General features: G+C 34.7%; 4 protein-coding genes across 5 annotated transcripts; 2 read left to right on the top strand and 2 right to left on the bottom strand.

Moving 5' to 3' along the window:
- The first annotated feature begins 2,241 nt into the window (after positions 1 to 2,241).
- Positions 2,242 to 6,291, top strand: LOC18034448 (nuclear speckle splicing regulatory protein 1). The gene is made up of 5 exons (XM_006424068.2): positions 2,242 to 2,448; positions 2,555 to 2,748; positions 2,828 to 2,950; positions 3,060 to 3,278; positions 5,543 to 6,291. The coding sequence occupies exons 2-5, from the start codon at positions 2,572 to 2,574 to the stop codon at positions 6,014 to 6,016; spliced, it is 993 nt and encodes a 330-aa protein (XP_006424131.1). The 5' UTR covers positions 2,242 to 2,448; positions 2,555 to 2,571; the 3' UTR covers positions 6,017 to 6,291.
- A 1,759-nt stretch (positions 6,292 to 8,050) lies between these two features.
- LOC18034202 (probable aspartyl protease At4g16563) lies at positions 8,051 to 9,914 on the top strand. The gene has a single exon (XM_006424066.2). The coding sequence runs from the start codon at positions 8,159 to 8,161 to the stop codon at positions 9,560 to 9,562; it is 1,404 nt and encodes a 467-aa protein (XP_006424129.1). The 5' UTR covers positions 8,051 to 8,158; the 3' UTR covers positions 9,563 to 9,914.
- A 2,663-nt stretch (positions 9,915 to 12,577) lies between these two features.
- On the bottom strand, positions 12,578 to 13,332 carry LOC18033781 (NDR1/HIN1-like protein 1). Its single transcript, XM_006424065.2, has one exon. The coding sequence runs from the start codon at positions 13,249 to 13,251 to the stop codon at positions 12,613 to 12,615; it is 639 nt and encodes a 212-aa protein (XP_006424128.1). The 5' UTR covers positions 13,252 to 13,332; the 3' UTR covers positions 12,578 to 12,612.
- Positions 13,333 to 19,072: 5,740 nt separating this feature from the next.
- On the bottom strand, positions 19,073 to 23,335 carry LOC18033811 (uncharacterized protein At1g08160). Of its 2 annotated transcripts, none has more exons than XM_006424064.2 (2): positions 22,435 to 23,334; positions 19,073 to 19,409 (listed from the first exon to the last, which is right to left on the bottom strand). In XM_006424064.2, the coding sequence occupies exons 1-2, from the start codon at positions 23,134 to 23,136 to the stop codon at positions 19,380 to 19,382; spliced, it is 732 nt and encodes a 243-aa protein (XP_006424127.1). In that variant the 5' UTR covers positions 23,137 to 23,334; the 3' UTR covers positions 19,073 to 19,379. The 2 variants fall into 2 exon arrangements, with proteins under 2 accessions (XP_006424127.1, XP_024034904.1); XM_024179136.1 differs by lacking the exon at positions 19,073 to 19,409 and adding an exon at positions 20,173 to 20,976 and having other exon boundaries at positions 22,435 to 23,335.
- Between the last annotated feature and the right edge of the window lie 161 nt (positions 23,336 to 23,496).

Below are 23,496 nucleotides of genomic sequence, written 5' to 3'. Positions count from 1 at the left end.
TTTTGTTGAATATGTAATTTTAAATAGGGTCTCAGTGGGTCGGAAGAAAGTTCTAATGTAGAAACTACTTCGAAGAGAAGAAAAAGAATGGTAAATGTTGGTTTGACTATGGAATAATTTTTAGTTTGTTGTAGTTTTTCATAATTTTTTTATATTTATATATTTCAATTTAAATAGGCTGTGAGTTGTCTAGACGATATGTTTACAAATAATAAGGGAAGAGGAGGTAACAGGGGTCGAGGTAGCAAAGTAAGAGGAGGTGGTAGAGGAATGGCATCTAGAGGTAGAGGTCGAGGTAGCAGAGTAAGAAGAGGTACTGTGGTGTTTTTTTATATTGTTATAATTTTTTGAATACTTCATAGATAATGAACTTATATATATTTTGTGCAGGCCGATATGAAGCTGACAATCTTTCTCCAAATCAAACTCAAGGCTCACAAGCTTCACAGATCATAGATGGTTAGCAGAGTGTTATCGTTAGGATATTATGAATCTGAAATGCACAAACTGTTACTAGTGCATTAGGCTACTGTGGCATTTTTTGAAATGCACAAACCATTATTAGTGCATTAGACTGCATTGGTGTTTGTTGAATGCATAAACTATTATTAGTGCAGTAGGCTGCTGTGGTGTTTTTTGAATGCACAAACTATTATTAGTGCATTAGGCTGTTGTGGTGTTTTTTGAATTCACAAACTGACAGTACTGCGAATAGGCATTTCAAGCACAAACTCTTATTTTTCACCAATGATAATGGAAGTACTTTGGATTAGTTTTGACTACTTTTGACTTTGCTTACATATTAAATTACTTCTATTACATTACTTTCTCATAAATAAGCCTATCAGGAGGCCACAAATAAAAACTACAACCAATTTTAGCTTGGCTTCAGTGCATCGTAGTCTTTCATTCATCTTTAGTACATCTACATTTAGGTTCAAGCCATAACTAGATGTGCTGTTATGCATTTCTAAATCTTATTTTGCTGCCCATTGCCAAAAATTACACTTTTTATACCCTCATATCCAAAATAGTTTGTTAGGATTTTCTGACATAATAGATACCATAGCACATGCATGCACTCCACAATTACAGTATTTAGGGTAGCAGGTTACTTCTGCAAGTTTCTTAGCTCGATCCCTAGAACTAATGCTTGTGTGACTGCTGTAGGCCATTATTCTGTTTGAATTTATATGTGTGAAGGGTGAAAAATTGTTTGGTTTTGACTGAAGATAGGAAAGAGGTGTATATTTTGTTTTCAATGAATTCAAGTATTTGTTGTGCCTTATTCTTGTTGTTTTTGTATGATAAAAGTTTTTAAATTTCAGTACTTTTGGTGTGAGGTTGCTGGTGTTTAGTCTGAGGTTGCAGGTGTTTACTATGGGGTTACTGGTGTGTTTCAGAATTGCAGGTGTTTAGTATCAGGCTATTGTTGATACAGGGTTGTTAGGGTTGAAATGAGGCCACTGGTGTGTGTTGAAATAGGGTTGTTAGTGTTTAAGTGAGGTTGTTGGTGTGTTTGAAATAAAGTTGTTAGTGTTTAAGTGAGGTTGCTGGTGTGTTTGAAAAATGGTTGTTAGTGTTCAAGTAACGCAGGTAGTGTGTTAGAAATAAGGTTGTTGCTGTTAAGATAGGGTTATTAATATTCAAGTGAGGTTGCTGGGGTGTTTCAAATGGGTTTGTTAGTGTGTTTATAAGGCTGCTGTGTTGATTATGACTAGGAGGTTGCTGGTGTTGATGAAATGGTTTGCTAATATGTTTGTAAGCCTGTAAATTTTAGCTTTTATAAGCCAAGAAAATAGATGTTTTTTGTTCTAACGGTTATTTTCTTGGGCATTTCTTGTAATTTTTGCTTTTGTTGTTTCTTTCTTTTCAAAAGGTAAAATTGTCTTTTATGATCCTAGGGTAGAATCGACTTTTAACATAATTTCTATTGAGCACTAATGTTTTGTTAACGGAATGATAGTAAAATGATAACCGCGCAAAATTTTAGTAGTAAAATATATTTTTCAGTAAATTTTGATACTGATATGATATGTCAGTAAAATTTTGATAGTAAAATGATAATATCCCAAAAAGAAATTAGGCTGCATAGAGGACTTGTTATGCAAAAGAGAAGGGTAATCCGGTCCTTGCAAGTCCAAGTTAGGTTGATTTTTCACTTTTAGTGCAAAGTGGTCAATTTTTCAAAATAAAAACAACAACGCCTTTTATAAAAATGTTAAAACCAAAGGCCGACGTCGTTTCCGCACTCTAATCTGCAAATTAATTTCACCAATTCTTCCCTTTCAGAATTCAGTTCGCCTTTTCTATGCTTTCGTGAACACTTCAGAAGAAGCAGATTATCACAGCTTTAAATTGATCACGTGCTCTGTGCTCAATTCTGTACGAAAAGAATCTTTAATCAGCTTTGTAAACTCGTTCGCTGGAGCCGCTGAATCGACTCAGGTACCCATCGATTTTCATTCTCTCTCCTCGTTTTTTTTTAAATACATCAATAATTTTATATAATTAGCATTCTGGAGGTTTATATTTGGTCCAAAATCAATCGCAGCGTATAATTGAAAAATCATGAGTAAATACGGCTTGCAACTTAGGGTTAATCCATCACAGCAGAAGAAACAGCCAACAAATAAACCTCCGCTGCCACCGCCTAAGGCTTTTGGTCTTGATGACGACGGCGGCGGCGACGACGACGTGGAGGGAGAAATCTCCCGCCAAGCTATCAAGAACAGGGCTCTCAAAGAGGTAAAAGATTCTCTGATTTTTTATTTATTTTATTTATAAATAAATGAAATTAACTGTCATGCTTTTGTTAATTTTAAAGATTGAGGAGCAGCAAAGGAAGGCCTTGGCAGAGGATCCAAATGTGTTTGATTACGACGGATGTTATGATGAGATGAAGCAGAAAAGTGTCCGACGTAAAGTGCAGGATCGTGCAGACACACAGGTATATATGTAAAGTTAATAATAATAATTCAATCATTTTTTAATTTAGCTTTATTTTATGTGGTATGCTGACTTTAATAAATAACTGGTGTGATTGTATCTTGATTAAGCCGAAATATATTCATAAACTGATTCACAAAGCTGAAGAGCGAAAGCGGGAGCATGACATAATCTATGAGAGGAAACTTACTAAAGAGAGAAGCAAGGAAGACCACCTTTTTGCAGACAAGGAAAAATTTGTTACAGGTGCTTACAAGAAGAAACTTGAAGAGCAGCAAAGGTGGGCTCGTGAACAAGCCTTGCGTGATCTTCGAGATGAGAGAGATGATGTATGTCTAATTTTTCCCTTGTGATCTTTACACTTTTAATTATGTCACTGCTTAAATTTTTCTGATTACTTTTTCCTGTTATTTGAATTTTGGTAGCGTTTTTTTTTCTCGTCTACTGATCTTCATGAAGTATATGAGCTTAAAATTAGTTATTCAACTGGTACTTACAAACTTTTATTCAAAAATTTTCATCAGTTCCTTGCGTCTTGGACTGCATTTGTGTACAATTTATGGGAACAGTGTGATATTTTCGAGTTATCATAATGATAAATGGATTATCTGCCATTTTGTCTTTCAACGTGTCTTGTGAATCACAATTTGATGGAGGTGTAAGACAGTCTTTTCGGGCATTTCATAAAGGGACTTTTGAAATGACTGGAAATAGCTATTTCATCTTTTTTGCTAGAATGCTTTTACCTGATAGGAGAAACGCAAATAGATTTCATTTGGTTTATTTAGGAGAAAATGTCATATAATAGCTATTTTATCTATCTTGGTTAGATGCTAACTTCTGTTTATTATGCTATTCTTGTAAGAGTGTGATGGTGTTCATAATACGCATGTGGCAGTGGGGAGACTTCTTGTGTTTGGTCAAATTTGTTATCTGATATCTGTGTTTGTTCCTTCTGGTGGAAATAAAATATTGGTTGTTTTGAACTTCCCCCATTCTTGTTTTGCACACTTACTGTCTTCTCAGTCACCGGGAAGAAATTTGAAAAGCATGATGAGATGAGGTAGAAAGAAGAAAACAGTGAACTTCAACCACTCATTCCACTAAATCCATCTTCAAGTTTTCATATCTAAAGCTCATTATAATGCTTTCTCGTTCCTTAGTTTGCATCAGCCCTTGTATGCTCAAAAAGTACAATCAAACATCCCCAATCCAGTTATTCAGCCCTCATAACTTCTATCCTCTCTTGATATAAAGCTGTTATCTTGTTATGCTTTTGACCTATATCATAGTTGTATTCCTGTTGGAAGTTTATCCTTTTTGCTTCTGCATAAAAATATAAGGGGTAATGCAAATGCTTTGTATGGTTCTGAATCAATCTACCATCCTGACCTTTTCTGTTTTTGACCTCGCTTGATATAAAGCTGTTATCTTGTTATGCTTTTGACCTATATCATAGTTGTAATCCTGTTGGAAGTTTATCCTTTTTGCTTCTGCATAAAAATATAAGGGGTAATGCAAATGCTTTGTATGGTTCTGAATCAATCCACCACCCTGACCTTTTCTGTTTTTGGATGGGGTGGAGGGAACCAAAGGTTATACAACCATTTAATGAGTCGCAAAATTCCTGTACCTTATAGTATGAGGTACTTGCCGCCGCCTTGTGCAAGATTGGATGAGCAAGTACTACCTAGGTAGTAGCATTAGCCTAGCACCCTTACATCCAATGTGTGCTGGAATACCCTTGTATCTACCATGCAGTGATACTAATTATGATGAACAGTTTTAGGGCAATGCTCTTGAATCATGATATAAGTGCTCTGGTCTGGGTATGGAAGCCCTTAGTGCCCCCCTAGAGCAATCGGATCGAATAATCTCATACCATTTAGCATGGGTTCTTAGCAGCTTCCTTATGGATACTATATGCAAAGAAGGCAGCAATCTTGCACCTAGGGAATCTGATACTGCACGCTGCCTTTTGTGTATGTGGTTTTTTTTTTTCCTCATATATTGTGACATTTTCAAATTTATTTTATCTGGTCATTCTGTATTCTGTAGATTTGGCTTGAATATGCCAGAGGTGAATTTTAGGACATGGTTTAGGCTTTTTATCAAGTGGATAATATACCTTGTAAAGTGTTTATTGGTTTGATAACTTAAGAAATCTTAGATGCTGTATTTCATCTGGCCATATCAGGGTTCGGATGGGTTTGATTTACATTGATGTACTAATTTTTTTTTTTTTTAATCTACATCTATGCATAAAAATCATGAATTGTTACTATCATTTAATCTCAATCACCATTATTTTTTTTTTAATCGTTGATGTTGCATTAGGTTATTGCCTGAAAGCATATCTAGTGCATCCTTTATTGCTTATCAAATATTAATGAACTACTGTGTGATTGTGAGTGGTATTTATTTGATAGAACTGAATTAGTATTTAACGCAAATTGCATTCTGATATTATTTCCCACTTGATCTTAATTGACACTTGTATGATTTCATATCTTAGAAATCTATAGTCTGCATCTAATGAACTTCCTTCCGCTATTTTTCTAATTTGTTTCATGTTCGTATCTCTGTTCTGAAGGTCACCAAGAAGACTGATGTGAGTGATTTTTACTTCAACCTTCATAAAAATGTTGCCTTTGGTGGAGGCAACAAGGACTCAATGAATTTAGACAAGAAGGCTGAAGTAACAAAGCCAGAGAAAGAGGTAGACAAGAAGGCCGAACAAAGAAGGCCAGAGAAAGAGGAAATACAAAGAGCTGCTGACACACCAGAGAAAGAACGTTTGTCTGCCTACTCAAACTCTGCTTCAGAGTCTTCCAGAGGGAAAGAGGGGCATCAGGCTGAAACTTCGACTTCTTCTAGAAGCATCGAGTCCTCAGAATCAAACCCAGCATCTGACAGGCCAGTTTCAGACAGTTCAGAGCAAGAAAAACCTTCGGTTGAGAAACCATCTGATGGCCAACCAAAGCCTGACCATCACAAAAGAGGTCAAGATGCACTAGCTGCTGCTAAAGAGCGGTTTATGGCACGCAAGAAAGCGAAGGAACAATAATGTTTCTGTCTATGGCCACAACTATTCTAACTTCACAAGCTTCAACATTGAACTATTCATTTTCCCGTAATATGTGCTAACCGTAGAGACTGTTTCTCTACAAATCATTTAGGCCTCCCAATCTGTGCTAGTTTGTTATTTATGAAGTGATCAACATTGCTGTGCTTGCTGATTTTGCCTTGTTCATTAAGTATTGGTTTTGCACATGTTCTGTTTACTTGAGCAGTAATAATACAGCACGAAAAACTTGGTTTGGATGGTTCTATCAAGCATTATGTTGTAGTAGGGTACTTTTCTCTGCCATTGTTGCTGAAGAGGTCAACTTTAGTGGGATCGCCCTGGTAGTGGATAACTTTGGCTGCTTGTATTAAATTTTGCCAACGGCACATCCTAACTTTAACGTTACATGAGATGAACGGGGGGCCATTCAGAATGTGGTCCACGTGCCTGCCTGTTCCCTACGAACAGATATAGTATTCCGCCAAAAAGTTATGTACGGTGTTGCCCTACCCAACAGCAGATGAGAAAGCTTAATCACCTAAGCTCCAGTGGCCTCCTGACCCACACAGCTCATGAGGGAAAAAAAGGTCTGCAGTAGATCGATTGTATTATTCCATTCAATAATTAATAATTTTGATAATGAAATGTATTCATGTTGTATCCATGCCTGTTACCGAGTGACAGTTGTCTTTTGCTATTCCAAATTTAATGCATTAGAGCATTGCAAAATTTTTTTATTTTTATTCTTTAAATTTTTATTTGTTTATATGTGTAACAAATAGAAGAGGACAAAAATTAGTTGTTTCTCAAAAAATTCTTTAAATAAAAATAAATTTATATTATTTTAATTATTTTCTTCTTTCATTGAAACAATAATAATTAGGAGCCCTCTAAGTTACGTTCAACGTAACTTACGCCACACATATGCAACAACAGTAACACATTGGTGAGACCCATATGTTGTTATGTGTGTGGCGTAAGTTACGTTAAGTATAATTTAACGTTCGCCTAATAATTATATCACTTCTACCTCTTAAATAATGATGAGATAAAAATATAATATAGTACTATTTGAAGAGGAAATGAGTGTCTGTTTGGTATGGCTTATTTAAGAGCCATAAGTGCTTATTTAATCCCATAACCACTTTTTTAAATTTTTAATGGTGTTTGGTTATTTTTTTAGTAGAGTTTTTTTAGCTTAAATAAGCTAATTTACCTCTACTAGCAAAAGTCCAAAATTTGAGCTTTTGGGAGTAGAGGTTAGAGAGATTTTCCAAAAAATATATAATATCAAAAATATCCTTGACATATTTCATTAATTACATAATACCTTTTGTATAAAACCTACCTAACGAAAATTGTTGCCTCCATATAAACATATTGTTGCCGCCACTTCACTTTATCTCTTTTTATTTTTTTTTAAATAACCAGCACTTTAATTTTGCAATCCCTAATACATAACCAACACTTGAGAAAGCAATCATAGTCATAGCCAACGTTTTTTGTGAGGAGGATGTCAGGTAATGTGACACTTCTCATGTTCCGATAACATTTCAGTTATATTATCGATTATCATTTTAATTTGGATAGTATTATTTGTTTAGGAGAATATATCAATTATGAAATTTTTAATTTTGAAAATTAAAGAAATGATTGAACTGATTTTTTCTTATTAATTGATAGCTTGGATGTATTTTGTTACATGTTATATAATTATGAATACATATCCTTTTTGGTAATTTAATTACACAAAAGCACTTTTGGTTTTACACAACCAAGCAGTTTAATGTTCAAAAATGCTTTTCTAATTGACAACTAAACGCCCAATGACTTTTTGTCCAAAAGCTCTATCGGTATAAGCTCTACTTCTATAAGCTCTACTGCTATAAGCTCTATTTAATAAGCTGTAGCAAACAGAGCCTGACTCAATATTAAAAAGAGACAAAGACAACTTAATTTAAAAAGTCTTTTAAAATTTTTATTAATGATGTGACTCTCCACCACATTTAAAATTTTATTTTAAATGGTCTTATACTAGTTGCAAATTACTCACTCAAAACCAAACAGGCATTGTTCACATTCTTTCCTTTGCATTAACCGATTAAAACCTCAAGAGTACCCTCTTTCTGGGCAACAATAATCATGGCTTCCAATATTTCTGCTCTCTGTTTATCATTCATATTCTTCTTCAGCCTGCTCTCCATTTTTCCCTCATCAATCACTTCCCTCACTTTCTCCCTCTCTCGTTTCCACACAAACCCATCTCAAGATTCATATCAAAACCTCAATTCTCTAGTCTCCTCGTCGTTAACCAGAGCCCTTCACATCAAAAACCCGCAAACTAAAACCACCACTACCACAACAACAACAACAACAACAACAACCAATATCTCCTCTCACAGCTATGGAGGTTACTCAATTTCCCTCTCATTTGGCACTCCCCCACAAATCATCCCTTTCATATTAGACACAGGCAGTCACCTTGTCTGGTTCCCATGCACAAACCATTATCAGTGCAAGTACTGCTCCTCCTCAAAAATTCCTTCCTTCATTCCCAAACTATCCTCCTCATCAAGGCTCCTCGGCTGCCAAAACCCTAAATGCTCTTGGATTCACCACGAAAGCATTCAATGCAGAGACTGTAATGATGAACCCTTGGCCACCTCAAAAAATTGTACCCAAATCTGCCCTTCTTATTTGGTCCTCTACGGCTCCGGCTTAACAGAAGGAATTGCTCTGTCAGAAACCCTAAATCTTCCCAACAGAATAATACCTAACTTCCTCGTCGGATGCTCTGTTTTATCCTCCCGCCAGCCGGCCGGCATTGCCGGGTTCGGCCGCGGCAAAACCTCACTTCCGAGTCAGCTCAACCTCGACAAGTTCTCTTACTGCCTCCTGTCTCACAAGTTCGACGACACGACAAGAACCAGCTCTCTGATTCTTGATAACGGCAGCTCGCATTCTGATAAGAAAACAACCGGTCTAACTTACACGCCTTTTGTAAATAACCCAAGCGTTGCTGAAAGAAATGCCTTCTCAGTTTACTACTACGTTGGTCTCAGACGGATCACTGTCGGTGGCCAGCGTGTTAGAGTTTGGTACAAGTACTTGACGCTGGATCGTGATGGAAATGGAGGCACCATTGTTGATTCTGGCACTACGTTCACATTCATGGTGCCGGAGTTGTTCGAGCCATTGGCTGATGAGTTTGTATCCCAAATGGTGAAGAACCGGAACTATACTAGGGCACTTGGAGCTGAGGCTTTAACGGGGTTGAGGCCCTGTTTTGATGTTCCAGGAGAGAAAGTGGCGTCGTTTCCGGAGTTGAAGTTGCATTTCAAGGGAGGTGCTGAGGTGACACTGCCGGTGGAGAATTATTTTGCGGTGGTTGGTGAAGGTTCGGCAGTTTGTTTGACGGTGGTGACCGACAGGGAGGCGTCTGGTGGGCCGTCGATAATATTGGGGAATTTTCAGATGCAGAATTATTACGTGGAATATGATTTGAGGAACCAGAGGTTAGGGTTTAAGCAACAACTCTGCAAGTGATCAGGATACAAGATATTATTGGCCTTCGGACACTGATACTTGAGCAGTTGAAGAGAAAACAGAAGAATAAGATAAGATGACTACAAAATATAACTGTACCCGTACCACATACAGTATTATATTCTATCGACATCTCAGCCCCGACATTACTATTGCTGGCCCGCATGCCTCAGGTTCAAAAAAGGGGCTTCATATTATTAGTTGCTGGATACAATTATCCAATGCGGCACTCTAGCCTTAGCTCTACTTGTTAGGCTTTACTTAAGGTGTTCTCTAGTTTATTCTTTGTTTCTTTTGTTTGCTTTAGTTATTTCTCTTTTTTATTGGCTGTGTTTGTTCTTTCCTTTGGAGGTTTGGTCTATATTCCCTTTTAAATGTATTTATTTTTATTTTTATTTTTATTTTTAATCTACAGGTAAGGAGGTTTTGTCTAACCCCCGTCCTATGGTGGTTTTAAATAAATAATAATAAAATCTTATCACTATCTTGTCAGTTTATCATTTTCCTATTCTCATTCGTATATTTATACTATTGTTATCTAAAGTTCATTGTACATTACTAATAATACGCAAGATCTTATTATATTTGACAAGTTACTTTGGTTTAATTTTTGAAACCTGAAGAGTAAATCTATGTGAAGATCTATGAGTTGCAGCCAGTTATTATTATTATTATTTTTTAATACATTGGAGTTTAGTAAAAACTAGGCCTGAATAGAATGAGAAACCAAGGTCTCATATATATCATTACATAACCAATAACCAAGCCTCTCAAGGGGTTTTCAAAGACATGAAGACCAAGGGGTAAGGAACAAGCAAGTTTCACTATGAAATCTACAGCAAAATTGGCTTCCCAATAAATATGCTTTATGGTGATAATCCATTGTCTATTCATTAGTTCCTTGATGGAAGTTATGAGAGAAAAATGTGCATCATGCATCAAGCTAGTGGAGGAAATAAGTTGCGATTAGTTTATTAATTGGTGAAAATGCTTATATTTTCTTAAGTTCATAGGAGATTTGCACACTTATTATTTTAATAATTGTAAGGACATGATTTAGTTAATTGTTGACTTTTCTTATGAAACACAAAAACATATGTTGATAGTTAGCTAAACTTAATTATGAAACTAATCGACTTTAATCTAAAATACTCTTATTTTATGACATTCATTTTGTGAGATATTATTAATAACCAAACAACTCATTTTCATTTTTTGGGTTAAAAATCTACCTAATATCTATTTAAAAGAATGTTTATTTGAAAAGAAAAACATACCTTAAATCAACATAAAACTTGTGAAAAATCATATCATTCATTTCTTTAGGTTGCGCAGTAAAACATTGTCTCATATTAAAATTTATCATTTGCTTTCCCTTGTTCACGTTTAGAATGAAATTTTTGAATATCTACCATCGTTTTTGAATATTCCTTATTAGAAAATTTGGCTGGATCTATCATCGTCCTTTTCCTAGCAGATGCCTTTTATAATTTTATTGCACACCTTCCTTGGGCTTTCGCAATCTGTCACCGGAATTCGACTTGGGATAAAATACTTGCGCTGAGTGATCTGGACTATTGTGGTTGTCCAGGCCCATTAAAATTGGCTATAATGGCTAAGGTAATATTGTAGTTGTATATGTATTTTGAGAATTGTATGTTTCTTTCAATATAGGTTATTAATCTCTAGATCTAACTATTCTAATTTCTGAAAATTCATAAACTAATGTAAATTTCTTAAGTCTTCTAATTTATTCTTAATTTTTAAAGCTAATGTTTCATAATAATTTAAACAGTTTAATTATTTGCAATAAAAGTTTTCTAACATGGAAAGTTTTGAAAGAGCTTTAACGCTAATTATTCTTTCTATTTCAGGGACTAATGAAGATGTATAATCTAAGATTCCCCCACTATAAGGTGATTGAATTTCATATTATTTATGCTAACATTAATTACACGATTCATTGATGATAATGCATGGAAGATGATGTGAAAAGGACCATCAGCTAGAATTGTTCCAACTTCACCAAACCCTAATAATATCAGTGTTGGCTAAACGTGGTAAAGTAGAAAGTAGGTGGTGAATTTGATCCCTCTTTTAGAATCTATGCAACTCTTCTTTTATAAAGTTGAAGCAAAGCGAAACTAAATATGATTTCTCTTTACTCTATCTCTCTTATGTAGTTTAATTTTTTTTTCTCCCTTAACAAACACCTTTCATGATTTCGTCTATATGCCCCACAAAGAATAAATATTTATATATATAATGACAAAAGCTCATGACCTATGTGCATACTACAAAGAATATTACTTGAATCAAGCAATTCGTCATTCGGATACCCTTTTGATATTTTTCAAAGTCATGCTAGGAATCAACGGAAAAAACTACCAAATTTATACTAATTTTTTTAAGTTGAATAAGCTCATGGGAAGTTCTTATTGGTTAATCTAACCCTAGAGATTGTAATTTCTGCTATTCACTGTCCAATTTCCTCATAACATGATCCAAAATATGTGCTACTTGATATGCTATTAAACAAATTCTTTTTGGAGTTAGCATTAAAAGATACACTTAGAAAAGACCATCGCTTGCTGTCCCAATGAGGAAGAACCATTGTCAAACAACAAATCTGAGACAGATAAATCTATTTTGTGTTTCCAATAGAATGAAACAGAATCCAATTGCTTCGCAAAATGCGAAGCGGAAACATCCAAACGGCTTCCAAAAACTCAAGGGCCATCCTGTAATTCTACTCGAATAGAAATAAAATCAAGTGAAACAACAATCAATTCCTTGGACCCCCAAGTGGGTACCCAACCCCGATATGTTACCCTCACTCAAATCCTCTACCATGCAAATGTCACAATAACATATCTTAAATCAAGGCTTGATTAATTGATATTAACCAAAAAAATTCAAATTCAATATTACCCAAAAGATAAATTTTATATTAACTAAAATGAAGTTTCATATAACAACAATTAACAAAGAAACTAAAAATTAAAGAAACCCTAACCATGAGAAGATGAACAAATTGATATTGATCATTATTAGACATCAACAGAGCAGCTCTGCACGAGCTGGAACTTAACAGAGGCGCCAGAAGCAATGCCTTTACTCTTGTCACCAAATGTAATATAAGCAGGACAATTTACATGCAAGTGATATCTTCCAGAAATCCAAGTGCCAACTTTCCATTTGATTCTCCCATCAACCTTGATGTTCACCATCACCATGCCGGCATTCAAGTCCTGGCCCAACGCCTCCGCCACGAACGGCGACACCGGCACGGAGTTACCGTACAGAAACGGGGACCAAACGATGACGTCCTTGTGGCCCTGGTATGTCGCGGGGAGCAATGTGGCAAGACTTATCTGCTGGTTTCGGTAGGAAGCGTAGACGTCAGCTTTCTGGTAGTAGATTCCGATTTTGTCGTTTGGGTTTCTCGTCGTGATCGTGACCTGTAGGTTCGTCGTGAGGGCGTTCGGTGGCGACGGTCCAGTTGAGAGGTTGAATGCGTAGAGGGTTGCGTCCTGGAGGATGAAGCTTGGCTTTGACGGCCTTGTGATTGCCCAGAAGAGGAAGATTATGAGAAGAACGACGATGATTAAGCCGCCGACGGCGTACAGTATGAGCCGGACCAGCTTCTTCTTGTCGTCGTGGCTGTGGCCACAGTCCTTTTCAGACATTGTTTGTTTGTTTGTAATGTAAATGCAAGAACATGAACAAAGAAGAGATAAAGAGAATGGAGAGTTTAGGGTTATATAGAGAAACAAATTTGCCGTGTGCTTTAGGTCACATTATTGATTACACTATGTTTTCATAGCAAAGGAATCAATTAAGTAAGTAATTAATAATTCAATTGGTACATACTTCTTTAGTCTTTTTAGGTTTGAACTAACTACTCAATTAGTACTCTTATTTTTAGAAATTTTTTCGTACCATCTTTATCGTATAAATTCATTAAAAATCTACTTAATAATTCTCTTCTTTTTTTATTTTTTTATATGTTATATGTTAAATTTATTTGAGTTTTAAATTATGTCAAAAATATTAATTTATTTTAAAAATTAACTTAATTAATTTTTAATTAATTTTAGATATGTTAAAAATATCTAAAATAATTGACCGAAACCTTAAAGACTAAGGTGGTGTTTGTTTTTTAACTTAATGACTTAAAGTGACTTAACTTAATTAATTAAGTTAATTAGAGGTGTTTGTTTTTATAACTTAATGAGACTTTTTAGATAATTTTGACTTAATAAAATAAGTTAGTTTTTTTGGCTTTCTACTTAATGGAGAAATTTGAATTAAGTCAATTACTTGCTAATGTCAAAAATATCCATGTTTTATAATTTATTTTTCATGTCTATCCCAAAACTCACCCATAGATATTTACCCCACATAAAAATATCCCTGTTTTTTTTTCTTATATTATATATGATAAAATTTGAAATTTATGGTATTTTATATATTAAAATTTCAAAATAATTATGTATTCACTTGAATATATATAGTTTTACTTATAAATGTTAAAATATTGTGGTATTTAATATATTATTTATTTGACATTCAAATTTAATAAGGATACAAATGTAAAAGTACATATTTTTAGTTTTTTAAGTTGAAAAAAATAAACAACTTAATATTTATTTTCTGAGATTCAGACGAAAAAAAAAACATATTATTCAAATTCATACATTCAGACATATTCAAAATTCAGACTAATTCAGATCTATTCAGATTTCAGACAAAAAAACAAACGCCACATAAGACTAAGAGGAAAATTTACAACAATTTTACACGGTGAGGTGGGTGGTGGGAAATTGACCTTATCTCATATGCAAGAGAAACGCTCTGAAAAGAATAAAAGTGGGGGCCAAAGTAATTATAATGAAGTATGATAAGGGTTTTAATTTGGTGACCGACTATTTTACTTGGATGCGAAATTCCAGTGGGATTAAAAAAAGTATTGTTACTATTATTTCACAATGGATCTGTTCTGATTCTGAGCTCTGTCAGCTGCCTTTTCTTTTTTTGTTCGTGGTTTAAATGGAATTGCATTGCATGTGTACAAGAAGTACTATCTACGGAGTTATTGATGGTGAATTGTTGGCATCGATTGGAATTTTACAAGTTATCACTGCTTGGTGCATGTGTTGGTAGAAATGTGGCTTCAAAAATGAGTTAAAAATTAAAGGCACACTTGATATTTAAAATAGGAAAAATACTTATTAAGTACCATTTTCTTAACTAACATACGCATATTATTGAGGTTCAAACTCAAAATTTGAGTTTGGAGAGGCACTCCTTGGCACCTTTCTACTAGGTAATTGCAAGTAAATTGACATTAACGTATTAATAAACTATTTTCACACAATAAGAGCGTAGATCAGCTGACATGTGGTTGTTCTAACTTAACCAAGGTTCTCAGTTCGAGATGTAGGAATGCAGTTGCGTTAAATACTTGTTGGGAGAGCTTTGCCGCCCTAGTGGTCCGACCCGGCTCGAATATGAATTAATCGGGGTTCAATGTGATATTCAAATACCAAATAGTTTAATACAAAAAAAAAATTATTTTCATAGTGATGAAAAACATTATCTTAATGGTATTTGATGAAGATATTAGGATACTATTTGAGAAGTGTAAAATTACTCTAAAAATAAAGTGATATTGGACAAAATAGAGGTAAATTATTTTAGAATATTACAAATATTTGACATTTTAATTAGAGATGTTTAATAGGTTATTTAATTCTTTTGATATTCTTATTTTGGCAAACATTTTCTCTAAGTAAGTACACTTAAGAAGCAAATTTACACTACTTTTAATCAATATTTTGAATCCATCTCCATATTTTTTTCCCATATGGAAATTTTGCCTAACTACTCTCGTATCATTATCAGTTCAACAACATTAAAAATTATGATTCTAATTTTTATTATCACTCATGTTATTGAATATTGAGTCTCTTAGAATAAAAAATTGTCACTTTTTTCATCACGATCACTGCTTTTTTTTTATATTTTTTTTATGATAACCTATTACTTACTTGATATCTTTCCTTAACGAAATGTTCTTAAGTTGAGCAACTAGAAGAAAATTAATGAAGTTGCAAGTTTATATTAATCTTGCATTTGAAGTCAACTCCTAAAGAATATTATGAGTTATTAGAGTATTGTTCCGGAGCTTGTTGACTTGGTCCGAGAATCTAATCGCAATTAATTAATTACTTGTGTTTCGATCGTAAACAATTGTTAATTAATTATTATAACACTTTCAATTCACCACAATTAAAAAATAGTACTTATTGCTTTGTTTTACAGTACTTTGTCGTGACGTTGACAGTGTGGCTGTTGCTTGTGAAATATCAAATAATATATATAACGCATGATTTAATTTGAAGGCCTATAAATTGACTTTTAATTAATTTCAAGAAGTACTCTGCATAAAAAATAAACACGTCACATGCTGCGGTTGAAACTTCGATCATTGTTAAATGCGGAGGCTCAAGCAGTGTCAAAATTGAGAAGCCGACAATTATAGTTGTGTTTGATGCTGCTTCGGATTGAATTGACTTGGACAAGAGCGTTTGATAATTAAGTTGCATTTAATTGGAGCACGTGCCATGCACAAATTAATCTTGACCTCTGCTCGGCTTTGCCTTCTTTTTCATTCTTCTATGTTCCACCTATTTCGGAACCATATATATATACATATAATAGAAGAAAATATAATTTATAATGTACTAAAATCTTTTTTTTTTCCTTAATACATACAAATATGTATTTTTTTTAATTTTTACTGATATTTTCACTTTAATAAAATAAAGTTATCATTTCTTATGAATGATATATGTATTGTACATACAATCATACATACATACATACATATATGGTGCTCGTGCGGTTGTGCCTCCACAAACCTCTCCGAATTAAAAGAGAGATTAAAAGTTTAAAACCATTTTTTCATACACTACTTTTTCGAGTAGAGTTTTGAGAATGTATTTTTTCTTTAAAAAAATTAAATTAGTTTTATATATACAAGTGATGGTACAAAATATTTCAAATGAACATTACAAGTCTAGCAGATGTTTTTCTTGTGTGCAAGGGAATCACAAGATTCAGTATTTGCTTTTGAGCATGGAGACTTTGAATCAAAGTGATAAATGGGGAATAAAGTTGAGCTTTATGAGGGAACATTCTTTACCACAAAAAGAGGCAAAAATAGAATCGTAGGTGACAATTTAGTGGGATAGTGGGAAGCCAGATTCTTCGGCAACAACACTTTTCGACTATGAACGTCGATCAATCTCCAGAATATACTCCAACCCTAAAACCAAAAAAAAAAAAAAAAATTGAAAGCCCGGATACCATTATTTCAAGAAATTAATGAGTAAGCGATGGAAGATCTTTTTATTCTTTACTAAAAACTTATCACAGCGAGACTTGAGTCGCTTCATTTTTCATTATAGGAATAGACAATTTTGAAATATTTATAATTTACAGTTCTACTACTGGAGAGAACGAGTATCGAACATCAGACTATTTCCTCAAATTCTAAGCTACAAAATATATAAATATAAATGCTTTAGCAATATACACGCACGTATCATAAGTCAATGAGGAAATTGTAATTTTAGTATCTTTGATGTTGAGCCAAGCCATCAAGATTGTTTTGCACGACAGTAACATGAAGTTATTCATTTTCATATACTTTTAACGTAAATGTTTGTTATAATCAGATTATCTATATGAATTTTGCTTAAAAATGACGTCCCAATCATCAATATCTAACAAACGATACTTGAATTTTTATGTGACATTAAATTAACATCTTTTCTTTTCTTTCCTTTCAAAATAAAATAAAGGAAAAAAAAAAAAACGACACTCAATATATGGACACCTACATTGCTTTCAATGGTGTCTAGTGTCTCTACCAACCGATCATGGGAGCTCACCAAGTCACCACACATAAAAAGTGAGATTATTTTGCTTCAAGAATAAATTAAGGAACTTTCTATTATCATTCGTGGGGCCCTTTGAAAAACTATGCTTATTAGCAATTATTAATATTATCCAAGCTGCCATTTTGGCTTGCAACCCAATGGTGGGGATGCCAAAAAATCACAAATCCCATATTGATTTGATCCATATTATTGAGATTAATTTTAAAAGCAGTCGCGATTCGAGATTAAAATAGATCTCAATCATTAATTTGAGACAAGGTTGAAATTTATCTCAGGATCCCATGAGATCCCGATCCTCCCAATTGTTTTAATTGATAATGTGTTTTAGCACTGTTTCTCTTTGATACTGTTAATTATATATTATGTAGTTATCAATATATAATATTCTTTAATTTTTTTAATTGTATTGGAGATGCTCTTTTTAAAGTCAATTGAGTTGTTAATGGAAACATAATTATTTTAATATATGAAATTTTAAATTAACTCTTATTAAATATGTTAATGGAGATTAATATGTTAATTGAGTGGGACACTTGGGACAATTTGGATGGGATTGGATTTTGAAAGGTCTAGATTAGTCTCAATTTTGATCCCAAATATATAATAGGATAGGATTTGGTTCATGTTTGTGTCATATTTGAGAAACTGGATGGGAATGGAATTGTCAAATCCCAGACCATCCCATATCATTACCATCTCTGCCCAATGGTACTCATATCATGTTGAGGGTACGAGTTTGTGTTCAATTGAGCTCAATCCCTTTTAAAAAATGGGAAATTTCTCCCCATATATTAATGGGAGTAGAATTTGGAGCTTAATGCTCTATAAGCCTTTGAATTGTACTACAAATATCTCTTAAGAGTTTCAGTAGATTTTTAATTGTAAGTTTGTAACAATTTCAAAAGAAAAGATATATTATTAGGCTTATTAGCTTGGATAATGTACATTATATGCATCTTTTACAATATATGGTGGTTATGGCAATTTATGAGTTGTTGCTATATATTGATGTTCATTTGTGAAAACAAACACAAAATTCCAATTTTTTGCTTGGCTTCAAAGGGAAACATGTCGGTCACTAGGCTTTTGATTATGTGATCTTATCTTTCTAATCAAACCAACCGCGTATGCCTTTTCCATTCTCTTTCTTCCCGCTATAAACTTTCTCACCATCTCATGTTTAAGACTTAACATTATGCTCATGTTAATATATTTTCAAGATTATAAATAGTATTCTAATAATAGACACTAATACGCTAACTTCGTTTCCTGTTGAGGTTAAAGTTTTATTTTCTTCTCTTCAAAGAATAAGCGAAATTGAAAGAAGGGACCAGAATACAAAAGTGTGAACAAGAGATAAGGCCAACTAAAAAGTCTCCCTCTACTCATCTGTTGAAGATTCGAAAGGCATTAAATTCCAAGGCAAAAAAAAAAAAAATGGCAAAATGAAATGGCAAAAAGAAAGAAAAGAATCATTTTGCTAAAAAGCTCAAGTAGAATAACTTATCTTTCTTCTTTTTCTTTCATTCATTTTAAAATACTACAAATAAGGCAGCCAATACAAAAATTTCTTGCAAGTTAAGAATAGAATAGGTTTCTGGCCAGTGCTCAATTGTACATAATATTTGATCAAACTGCAAAAACTTACATAGGGTTCTAGGATATAATGGATAAAAACCGACCCCTAGTTTGCTTGCACACTGTTGATAGCTCATTGCACTTGATTTATCAATTAATTGAATGCAGTACCATTTCTCAAGCTAGCATAAACGTATGCGCCACCCATATAACTAACACCCTACAGCATTGTTCCCGCGGCTTCGAGAGACTTAAAGTCTTGAAGAACATCAGAAGATTGCCCAAAAGTTCACCGCTACCTAGAGACAAAAGGTTAAAAGTTGGTTCTCTCCCACCAAAAACACTTTTGACAGTGGAAAGCCAACTGATGCTCCATCAGCCTCAATCGGCACCCAACAATATATCAACCAACTATTAGACATAATAGAGCATATCAAAAGTAAAAATGATTATTCACAAATTCGCCTAAGATTGAGCCATTGAAAAATAATGGAATAAAAAAAGGGCACTCGAACATATTTAGACCAGCAATAGCAGTCGTAAAATAATACCAAACTTTACTCACTGCAATTATTTTCCAGAAATCAATGGAAACAGTGATAATGATACAACAAATATGATGCAACAGATATCAAGAACACATTCCTAAATACAAAAAGCTAACTACTCTTAAGCATTCAACAGATTTTTACTGTCCCATCCAAGAAAAATAATAATAATAAGACACATTAATTTAAGCTCATAAAATTCGTTTTCCAGCTGAATCTCCCCTCCAGCACTACTAGACCTGTAGGCACCTCATGGTTCTAAGGTTTTTCGAAGGTTAACAAAGACGAACAGAAAGTAGATGTTACCACATTTTGGGTTAAGATTATAGACTAAAAGAAGAAAAATGGTTGTACTCAAGACAATTTGATGTACTTGCTTGATTAGATTCTCCAAATAATAATGAATGATTGATAATTATATTCATATAAATTCCCCCATCTTACTCTCACCTGCCACTTCATGCAACCAATCTGTCAGGGGGAAAGGGGAAAAAAAAATCTTATAAAATAGCACAAGAATACAGGTTTGTAACTTCTTAAATCACACATTTGGACTGGCTCAACACTCAAACAACATCATGGATCAGAATTGCATGACAAAAAGTACACACACCTTAACGAGTTTACAGTATATTTTTACTTCTGTTTCTGATGACAGAAAGTTGACACTATTCAGTTATCTTAATGATAGCAGGGCTTAGATTTTTGATGAGTACAGAAAGCTTTTTTCAGAAAAAGAATGCATATACCAAAAGAACTTGCTTACCAAAGGGAAAAATCAATGGAGTTAACAAAACGAATGAATGGTATCTTAACTGAAAGCAATGATGAATCGAAGAATATTTGAAATTATACAAGGGTGGAAGAACGTGAAGGCAAAGAGCACTGAACATTGTAGGGGAAAAGAAACAAACACTTGCAAGCAAAAGAGTATAGCAAGGGCAGATTTATAAATAAATTAAAAAAAAAAGGAATTGTTTCTTCAAATGGAAGTAAATCTAGCAAGATATCATCATCATTCATTACCAAATGAAACGTGAAAAAATGAGTTGAAGTGTTAAGCGCCTTGGGGCATTGAAAGGGCAATTGGCACTTTATTACATTCAGAAAGTAAATAAATAAATAAAATACAGAAAACAGGCCGATCTCTTCAATATATGCAGGAACACCTACTGAATGATGAAGCAATGCTAGGCAGGAGTATTATCAACCCCAATCAGCAGCGAATCACCACTCTTAATCAAGGAAATGGTCCAAGTAAATATAGCATCAAACTTTTCCCAGAATAATCCAAAAGGACATGAAGGTAAAAGAATACCTAAACTGGGATCATCCTAATAAAATAGGTAATTTAAATGCCTATCATATTATATCCTATTAGCAAAATACAAATGCAAAGAAATCCAGGAAGAATTATAAGAAAGGTGGATTTTTCATCACTTGGGACTTCACAAAGATGAGCCCATATGTTTTTATTTTGATTTTGTACCATGGCTATTGGGTTAAACTTTGGCTCTTGTGAGGCCATTATCATCATAACTGGCTAACCCATCAAGCCTAGTAAAAGAAATGTACACCATTCGTAACCAAAAGAAATTAACCTATTTTTCTTTTATTTTACACTCATTTGCTAATTTTTTTTTGTTTTTTGTTTTTTGTTTTATTATAAGAGTTGTACATAAAGCGGAAAACAAGCAAAAGAGTGCAAAGCAAGTGAAAAGGGAAAAATGTCAAGTGTGGTGACACTATCTTCCATCAACACGCAAACAAGTAGAAGAGTGCAGTGCAAGTGCAAGTTCAAGAGAGAAATGTTAACTAAAGTATTGAGACACTATCTGCCATTATCATGCTCGCCTACAAAAAGGTGTCCAACCAAGGCCCAGTAAGCCAAGCCCTTCAGGCCATCCCCTTCTAATTTAACACTTAACCTCCAGGTCCTGCTCCAACTTTGTCAATATTTTCTATATCGATAATCACCAGTCAAGTCAGGAGGATTAGGGCTACATTAAATCATATCTCACATTGAAAATGAAAAGTTCCCAATAGCATAGAAAAAACATAGCGAAGCTTCTGATTCACTAAGTTGCCAGATCCCATGAACTACAGATGACTAAGAAGCAGCACATTATTTATCTAAGATTTCCTAACACAGACCTAATTTCCCTTTCTTCGAAAGGATAAGGATATCATGTTGGAGAGAAAACCAAACAAAACAACTCTAATAAAAGATATTTCTTTGAAATACATAAAAGTATTCAAGTAAGAGACTTATGTAAAATTGTGAAACCTCTTAAAGATCCCTTACCTTTTCAGACTTTTGTTCAACCATTTGTAAATCCTCTAACAAAGATTCTAATTCCCCTACATTGACATTTGTCTCATGAACAACACATCCGCCCCTATTGTAGGATGAAACTTCTCTAAATATGAATATTGTTTCAAGTAGCGAACTACTGCCAACTATGACATTTGTATTTACCTTCTCCAACTTCAATGACACTTGAAAATAACGCCAATTCAATCAACATAAACAAAGGTAATCAATAATAGCATAAAGGAAAAGACTAGACAGATATAAACACATCCATTATCTGCCTCAAAATCCTAATCCATTTACATCTATACTGCATCAATTCGTTGCACCATGCAATTCACTCTCACTTCGAACTAAAATCAGAATCATATTAGAAATAAAAGAATCTAGCTCTCCTTCAAGAAAACATATACTAAACTAACATCAAAACACACCCAATTTCGCAGTAACCTACATACTAACCCTGCATTTCCTGGCACCACCCACCAAGCTTCCCGATCCCTTACTCGAAACGTTAACTGGCACGTCAGGACACCAAACCCTAACCAGCCTCCTCCTGGTCCTCCAGCCGCCGTACTTGAACCCGGCAATAGCCTCCAATCTGAAATCGAATTTAACGGCCCCCCTCGCCCTCTCGGCATTTATAGAATCCAAAACTTTCCGCTCAACATACGAGTCAATCACCGAGAACTTGGCGCTCAACGGCGTCCTCTCCCGAGTGTCCTGACTAAAAGGAGGGAGTGGCGTCCGGGTTAAGTAGTTACCGTCGTAGTAAATCCCCGAAACAACGTCGTAGTAGGAGACCCTCATTTTCTTGTTAGGGTTGTAAGCCTCGATTGCGGCGTCCCAGTTGCCGGTGACTTGGGACTGGTTGGTTGAGAAATTGGAGACTGAGAGGGAAGTGAGGTGGAACTCCGGGATGCGGGGGCGGACAACGAGCCAAAAGATGAGGAGGGCGCAACCCAAGATGACGGTGACGGCGACTGCGGCGACGACCAAGGGACGGAGCAGGTTGTTACGACGGGTGGGAGGTTGGTAATAGGGAGGGTAACTATAGGGCTGGGACTGCGGCGGCGGGGCCGAGTACGGGTAGGCGGTGTTCGGGGGCGGGTAGCCGTTGTGAGTCGGGGCCGGGTAGCCGGTTGCTGGCCTCGAATTTTCCATTTGATTTGTGTGTGAATCGAAGAGAGAAAAGGGACAGAGAGTGAGAATTTAGAGAGGTGCTCGAAAGTGTTGTGTTAGTAGTGATCAGTGCACGACGCCGTGTGGGGAAAAGTTTTTTTGTTTTTTTTTGGATACGCGTATCGGGAAAAGTTGAAAGCGAAGGAAAGGGATAAAAGCTCGGCTGCTTCTCGATTAAGTAATTGCTGTAAAGTCACAAAAATATCTACTGAGATGCTAGTTTAGTTGTTTGCTTTTTCTTAAACGTCTGAAATTGTCAATGGGCTTGTAGCCCATTAACAACCCGTGTGCTGAAGGCCCAATAACATTGGGCGCACGAGTTCGAGCACCAATAATAATTGG

Source organism: Citrus clementina, unplaced genomic scaffold, assembly GCF_000493195.1.
Source record: "Citrus clementina cultivar Clemenules unplaced genomic scaffold, Citrus_clementina_v1.0 scaffold_8, whole genome shotgun sequence".
In the NCBI taxonomy this organism is placed as follows: Eukaryota; Viridiplantae; Streptophyta; class Magnoliopsida; order Sapindales; family Rutaceae; genus Citrus; species Citrus x clementina.
Note: the sequence above shows the minus strand (reverse complement) of the source record. Positions and strands in the feature narration are given on the sequence as shown.